The sequence below is a fragment of the Silene latifolia genome, chromosome 4 (assembly GCF_048544455.1).
Source record: "Silene latifolia isolate original U9 population chromosome 4, ASM4854445v1, whole genome shotgun sequence".
Classification (NCBI taxonomy): Eukaryota; Viridiplantae; Streptophyta; class Magnoliopsida; order Caryophyllales; family Caryophyllaceae; genus Silene; species Silene latifolia.
The window spans coordinates 5,713,936-5,722,630 of NC_133529.1; the positions used below are offsets into that span (position 1 = coordinate 5,713,936).

The 8,695-nt window shown below is 33.9% G+C and overlaps 1 protein-coding gene across 1 annotated transcript; it reads left to right on the top strand.

Moving 5' to 3' along the window:
* Nucleotides 1-401: 401 nt before the first annotated feature.
* On the top strand, nucleotides 402-3,610 carry LOC141652010 (cyclic dof factor 1-like). The gene is made up of 2 exons (XM_074459682.1): nucleotides 402-693; nucleotides 2,468-3,610. Exons 1-2 carry the CDS (start codon nucleotides 583-585, stop codon nucleotides 3,485-3,487), a joined length of 1,131 nt encoding a protein of 376 aa, XP_074315783.1. The 5' UTR covers nucleotides 402-582; the 3' UTR covers nucleotides 3,488-3,610.
* The last annotated feature ends 5,085 nt before the right edge of the window (nucleotides 3,611-8,695 follow it).

Below are 8,695 nucleotides of genomic sequence, written 5' to 3' on the forward strand. Positions count from 1 at the left end.
TGATTAAGAGGGTAGATTCAGAAACTTTATAATATACCTCGGATTTTTAAAAGCAAAACTCAGAAACTTTACTATAACATTCAGATTCTACCTCCTCAGTTATTCTACAACTGATTGTATAGTCTATTAACTCGTTTTTTTTTTCTGAAGTCTTCAAATGGGCATATGTGACCATGTGATCATTGACTTTATGTGATCTGTTTGAACACTTTAGACGAAAATGGCTGTATGAAATGAGAATTTGTGAACAAAATAAACCCACTAGATTTGCAGTCTTAATATGAGTACTAGAAAATAAAAGAAGAGAAAAAAGTGGGAGAAAAATATGTGGTTGAAAAATGGGAGGGAACTGACGTGGCAAAGGAGTTTGATATAAACGGATCAAAAACCCAAACCTTGACACTGCAAGCCAACTGCCAAGTCCCACATACTCAAAACTAATTTCTCTCTCTATACAAAACGACAAGCCTAGACATAATAAACGACTGCACCTTTGTCTAGCTGTCTCTTCTCCCTTTGCTCTTTGCTCTTCTTCCGTGAGTTTAATACCAAATAAAGCAACAACAATAAACATAAGTTAAAATGTTGGATCCTCAAATTACTTTGTTTGGGAGAAAAATACAAGTCAAAGGAGATGAAGATTATCATTCTCCTTCTAGTATTAATGATTCTTGTGTTGATCAAGTTGATAAGGTATGCAATTATTGCAATATTATTATTACATGTTTTGTTCGCCCGTTTTGCGACGTCCCAAAGTTGGTTAGTGTGAGTAAAAAAGGTTTTGATCTCTTAATTAAGTGGTCAATGTTTAATTCCTAAGTTTGAGCAGTGTTTGCACTCTTTCCTTTATTAAGTTTGCTTTAGTAGGCAAAATAGATTGTCTCAACTGTCAGTAGAGATACATTGATATGGATTTTTGTCATGAATTTATGATAGGGTTTTTATATGTTTAGGTACGAAATATGAATTAAAACCAAATAAAAATATAAATAAATTTTCATTTGTAACAGTCATAAGTTTGTCACCTCTCATACCGATTAAAGTAATGGCATGTAGGAGAGAGGGTTGTGATCAGAGGTCAAAAGCGAGATTTGCTATATAAATAGGTTAATCTTACTAATAAGATTTTTTTTCAAGTCCAGGATGACTTATTTTATATAACAGTAGGTCTCATGAGAGACCGCCTTTCACTAATTTAGTGGGAGATATAATAGGGAAAAAAATAAATTCAGTGGGTCCCTCATCCCATCATGTGAGAGGTTTCTTAATAACGCTATTGAGAGTCCGTCATAATTATGTGTTTACATTTTATTAAAATATCGAATAAAAAAGGCAAATTTAACAAATATATGTAGAAATATACAGGTAATTTAATTTAATTTGTGAAAATGGCTAAGGCCCTGTTCTTTTGGACTGAAATTGTCTGAACTGAACTGAATTGAACTGAATAGAACTGAACTGAACTGAACTGAACTTAATGGAGCTGAACTGAACTGAACTGAACTGAACTGAACTGATCTGAACTGAACTGAACTGAACTGAAATAATAATAAAAAGATAATAATAATAATAATAATAATAAATATTATAATAAAAATAATACCAATAATAATAAATATTATTATAATATTATTCATTAATAATAATATATTAATATAATCTAATAATAATAATCTAATAAGATATATAAAAAATAAAATATTAATATAATAATAAATAAAGTAATAATAATAATAATATATTAGTTATATAAATGATAAGATTATTTATAATTATATAATATATTAATAATAATAACTAAAAATTAAATAATAAAATAATAATAATAATAATAATAATAATAATAATAATAATAATAATAATAGGTCTAATATAATAACTCATTAACATAATAATATTAAATATAATAATAATAATAATAATAATAATAAATATGTGATTAATATTATTAATAATGAGTATATTAATAAAATAATAAATATTAAATAATAAATTATTAATATAATAATATTAAATATAATAGTAATAATAAATATGTTATGAATAATATTAATAATAATAAATATATTAATAAAATAATAAATATAATATAATATAATAATGATAATAATAATAATAATAATAAATGTTAAATATAAATATAATAATATAAACAATACGAATTAATTATTAATAAATATAATAGTAATATAATAAATATAAAAATAATAATATAATAGTAATAACAATAGTAAATACATTCATATAAAAATAATAATAAGAATATCAAGAAGAATAATAATAGTAATGTTGAAATAAAAAATTGAATTGAATCGAATCGATCGAATCAATCGAATCAATCGAATCAATTGAGTGAATCGAATGAATCGAATCGAATCAATGAAGTCGAATCGAATCGAATCGAATCGATTAGAATCGAAATTAAGTCAAAAAAACAGGCGCAACATATAGGCTTTCTAAATTTCAGGAATTGGTAGAAGCATCACCAATGGAGGAAAATCAAGAGGATGATAATTCCTCAGCTGAAGCAATTGATTCTGAGAAAGATTCACAATCACAGCAGGATATCGAAAAAGAATCAAACGACACGAAAAATCCAGACCAAAAACAACTTAAAAAACCAGACAAATTACTCCCATGTCCTAGATGCAAGAGCATGGACACCAAATTCTGTTATTATAACAACTACAACATTAACCAGCCGCGACACTTTTGTAAGAGTTGTTACAGGTACTGGACTGCTGGTGGGACCATGAGGAATGTTCCGGTTGGTGCTGGAAGACGGAAGAATAAAAGCTCCGCTTCTCGGCTCAGTCATCTGATAGTGTCTGAGGCTCTTGAATCAGCTCGGTTTGATGGGTTAAACCACTCTGGGTTAAGTCCTAATGGAACTGTCCTTACTTTTGGGCCTGACAACCCATTTTGGGAGCCCATGGGTTCTGTCGTCGATATGGGTCAGAAAAAGGTTCTGAATAATCAGGATGATAGGTCGATGGCAGGGGCACACAAAGCCAAACAATATAAAGACGGGTTTGATAGATTTCAGTGGCCTTATATGTGGAACCACCCTGGTGTCAATGTTCTGTCATCGACACCATTTCTGCAGCTTTTTAAGGTGCCAATTTTCCAGCATCCTTACTGGAACCACCCCGGTGCTCCTATTCCTTTTAACCTTCCTACACTCGGGAAACATACGAGGGACGGACAAATGGTAACAACTAATGATAATTCTACGACTACAACTAGTACCGTTCTGATGCCAAAGACATTGAGGATCGATAACCCTGATGAGGCCGCTAAAAGCTCTATTTGGTCGACACTCGGAATTAAAAAGGATAAAAGTGAATCTTTAAGTAAAGGGTTTTTTAATAACTTCCAATCTAAGGTGGTAGACGGAAAAGACCGCGATTTAGAGGTTTCTCGGGCATTTATCAAGGCCAACCCTGTGGCTTTGTGTAGATCACTTGGCTTCCAAGAGAGGGCTTAGTTGTGAAATACAATTTTAGAAATTCTTAACTTCATTTTATAAACTTTTATCAGTTGTAATTAGGCTTTGTTTTGTAATATAGAAATTGAATAATGGAAATTGAACTTCCATTGCTTTTTACAATTTGAGTTATAGATTGATTAAGACCGTGTCAAACTTAAAAGTTACAACATAGCATTGTAAATAACATTAAATGAACCACATAGCATAAATAATTACGGTATAAAATGTTCATATAATATATAGTTGCAAGTAGACTTGAACGTGACATGCCGGTAAACCCTTCCGGTGACTCGATGTGGTGGAGATATTGTTTATGTTAAATGTGATATAAAATATATAATAGGAGTATTAATAATCTATGTGTATTTAAGGCATAAGTAGTATCAAAATATTAATATTTATTTATTAATTGTGAACTAATTATTAAAAAAAATTAAGTTCTCAAAATCACAAACATATGATTAAATAATCATTTTCTTATAACATACTCCTTAGATATCATCATATCAATAATAAAATGATTGTTTAAAAGATCGAAATCAGATTCAAACAGCTAAACCCGACTAATTTGACGGGTTTGATTATATAATTTGTATGTCGGTCAATTGCATAAATCCTTTTATGATGTATACAAGTCACTGAGAACAAAGAATCCGACACTGAATGTAAAAAAGCCTACATTATTGTACCAAAATAAATTCCACATTAATATTGATGCGAAAAAAGGAAAAATTGATTGAAAATGCAAGGACAATAAAAGCAACCAATTAAAGTAACAATTATTCTATCGTAGACTTGTATATCCGTCTAAAAATGTAGACAGGTCAAATATGTCATCACTTTCATAATAAGATCGCCTCCATTATCTTACTTATTGTTTGTCTTATTATGAAAATAATAACATATTTAATCTGTTTAAACTTTAGATAAATAGTATCCGTAGATGAGTAGTGTCACATTTTGGGTTAAAGTAAGGAGAAAAAAAGGACTGAAAAACTAACAGAAACATTGCTGTGGGAGTGAGAGTGAATGTGACAGTTGAAAGATAATGAGTTGGCAGACTGCCAAGTGCTAAGGACACTTAAAAGTTAACACCTTTTCAAGACTGCCAACTAAATCTCCTCAAGGTGGACCATAGCTTTAACAAAAACATTTAAAGATAATGTTAATTTTAGCCAAACTACTAAACCTGCTAAACGGGTTAATCAACTAAATTTCGGGTTAGGTCAATTCAAGTACGTCACATTATTGGGTTAATTCGGGTCTGGTTGGGTCATGTCGGATTTCGAATATGTTAGTTGAGTTATTTTGGGTCAAGCGGGTCGGACTATTCTAGATCAGATCATTTTCGAGTTAAGCGATGATCGAGTTATTTGGGGACGGGTCATTTTTAGGTTAATGATTAAGAGAGAAAAAAAAGCCAGTTTTATGTTCTACTATTATGGATCTATTGTTTAGTTTTTGATGATTGATTTTTTATTTAACATAAATAATACAGTACTCCGTACTAAGTACAATTTTTTTGGTGTAAACCGAGGTGTCCACCGTCGACAATAGTATATAATCTCCTCGTCGCGGGTGCTCTCACGAAGAGGTAAAGAGCTGGCCAAAAAGTTTGCTTCATTTCCATGGGTAGGGATTGAACCCCTGACCTCATGGTTAAAAGATATGGTGAGCAACCACCACATCAAACTCATTTGGTTGTACTAAGTGCGATTTTAAATCATTGACGATTTCAAGTCTTTTGGTCAATTAGAGTTACGTTTTTGTCGGATTCATTTTCTATTGGGTGATATCGAATCGGGTTATTTATGGGTTTGGTCAACAAATAAACTTGGTCATCTTCAGGTCATGTCGGGGTCAAATTCGGGTTTCGGGTCTTATTTGGGTACTGTAGTTCGTGTCAAATTCAGGTCGGGTCAACCTTTTCAAGCCGGGTTAATGTTGTGAGGTCTATATATAGCGGACAAAGTCGCCTTGCATTTAAAACAGTTAAATATGCTAGGTGAAACAAAAGATGATTATATAGGGATTAAAAAAAGCTTCTCGTATGTTCAAGAAAATTGTTATTTAGCCCGTTTTTATCATAAGACGAATATAATGTTGAATAAAGTCTTGAATTTGATAGTTGTCGTTTTAAATGACTAAACAATATCTGACTATGGTTTTCCAAATAATCTGTTTGGGCTAGCTAGGTTATGTTTATTAGCTTATGATCATAGTTATGATTAGGTTTTAGGGAGTTTTCTTATATAAACTCTCTTTAGTCTTTACCTCATTCTAACCGTTATATACTCTCTTTGATTCAGACAGATGTAAACACTTCCCTAAAACGGATGAACTAGGCCAATGTAAACATACCATATTTGGCATGGAAAATGACAAACTTACCCTTACATCCACTATCTATTTACAACTTTATCATCCACTCACCCACTCACCAATTACTTATTTAATCCACCTAAACTCATGTGGCCCCAATCAATATTTCTTACTTTACCCCTCACATTTCCACATTTTCTTAAATAACCACTTTTTGCTTATGTTTACATCTGTCTGGATCGGAAGGAGTATCATATAACTTTTATAATCTGAATCTGAAGCATGTAACTTTTCATTATCATTAAAATGTCTCCCCCTTCTGTTGTTGGACGTAGCTATCACGTCGAAAGTGAACCACAATTTTTTATCTTTTATTTTTTAGGTTTTATATTTTATTTATCTTTCTCATATCTACTATATGAACATATCGTATGTAACACCCTCATACTCCAAGTGCCTTACCAGGACCACTCAGGTATAAGGATACTACCATCTCGGTTGCCCGAGGTACTGAATATCATAAGACAATAAAGAAACGTACTTTTAAAGTAATTATAGATTAAGTGATTACAGGTTCAAACCAAAACTAACAAAAGAAATTACAAGGTTCTCATACGGTCTACAGCTAAAACTATCAAAGCTACTAGACTTCGTCGACACGAGCGGAAGACTTCTAAGCGCCACGTGATGACTCATCCCGGCTATCCCATACGCGTCATATCACACCGCCCAATAATCGCTCACCACCCCGAATGGATCACCACGAGTTTTTAAAACATTTAAACGGGTCGTACTAATCACACAATTCAATACATATATCAACAATAAGATAAACAGACAACCGAACTGAACACACACACACACACACACACCACCAACTCCCATCGTCTCAATATTGATGTCCCCTTTGGACCCATTACGCGATGGGGACGCGGCCGTTCCACCTAAGCCCGCTCATCGTACGAGCGATAACTCGTCCCATTAATGTGCACATCCCCTTCCGTGGCGGGTTCCACGAAGGGCGAAACTAGGGCGTGAGATCACTCCCGCAAGTGACCCACTCGGTAGAGAACGCATCTCGAGAACCATCAACAAACACAACCACAATCACAATCACAATCACAATCACAATCATCATATCAAACAACTAACTACAAAGACATCACCAATATCCCATTATGGGACTAATACCGAGTAGGAAATCCTACCTGGAAAGCACAACACGCAGACGGTATCTACATCTGTATCAAAACGGCTCCTCTACGAATTCTCCTCCTATCATACAAACACATAAAGACTACACATCACAAACTACACACCAAAACCCCAATTCCTAAATTAGGGTTTAACCAATCTTAACAAAACATTATAAAAACTATATTAAAAGTTTACCCTCGACGCAAGGAATCCAACGACACGAAAAACGACAAGAACCGACCGTCGAACTCGGAATTGCTAAGAATGCGATTAGGAAGATGAAGTGGTGCTTTCTCTCTTAAACAGGGTTTTAGGTTTTGTAAAAGTGAATTAAAACAATGACGAATATGTTTAAATACCTTAATCGCATAATTAACAAAACCCGAGAAAACTCCCCGTAAAAACGGACACTCGATCGAGTACCCAAGGTACTCGATCGAGTACCCCCTTACTCGATCGAGTACCCCGGCTACTCGATCGAGTACCCAACAGTCGAAACTATTCTAAAACGCAACTTACCCTTACTCGACGAGTAAGGCCTACTCGATAGAGTACCCAAAGACTCATAAATACGGAGTATTACGGTCTTCCCTCCTTAAAAAGAACTTCGTCCCCGAAGTTCAACCCATACATAAAAACAACCATACAGACTCGACCAAGACACAACAACTTAGCTAAGGACTCAAGAACTCGACCGAACATAGAACATGAACTCTTAACACCCACTCCACCAACTATGTTTACTTCCACAACATGACTCACTATATCGTATCTACCACGTATATATCTCTCACGACACCAACTCCATACATAACCAACTACCATCCTCTAATGCTGCTAGCCCCATAATATCATCAACTATCAAATCCAATACCAAGACACTCATAGACATCAAACGGGATGTTACATTCTACCACCCTTAAAAGGAACTTCGTCCTCGAAGTTTACTCACACTCGTAACCTCATCATCCAACTGTCAACACTAGCGAAATATTCTCACACTCCTAAACATCACGCTACTACAAGCACGGTCATGACTTTTTAACAACATCAATCACAACACGAATCTATCTTTTATTCGACGTCAAGAACCAAACTTCCAAATATATTACCATATGAACAACCATTAAAATCAAAATCTCTTTTATCGCATCCTACTCCTCTTAAGATAAATGTTACGTCCTCGTAACTCACTAATACTAAATCCTAGATATATCTTTTCATTATCCTCATCACCACCGCATGTCAAAGATAACTACCTATAATCTAAACACTCGCCATGCACATATCCAAGGCTCTCTTACTTAAACATTTTCCATACCCCAACTCATACGGCACACTATCTAACCTATACCATAAAACTCGTAGCAAAATAACCATACTAACTCTCCATTATTACTGCAAAACAACATACCTCTCTATGTAAGGCACCCATCTCCCAAAAGCATAACTCACGATCTACACTCGTTACGTACACTCACACTAGATCCTCAAGTTCTTTCCTTCACTACCGCAAAACTCATACACAACTTAACATGACACTATTTCCTCCAACACCCTACACTCACTGCCTCAACAAAGGATTATGAACCACCTGCATCTATCAGGTCATTACCACACATGTTTTACGAATCACTTGCCATTACCATGTCCACTAAAGCCTTATCTAGAACAAGATCAAAATTA

What these genes read in the sequence shown, in the direction of transcription:
- LOC141652010 (XM_074459682.1), top strand. Translation starts at nt 583, where the DNA reads ATGTTGGATCCTCAAATTACTTTGTTTGGGAGAAAAATACAAGTCAAA. An exon ending in GTGTTGATCAAGTTGATAAG is followed by an intron (nt 694 to 2,467) that starts GTATGCAATTAT and finishes TCTAAATTTCAG; the next exon opens with GAATTGGTAGAAGCATCACC.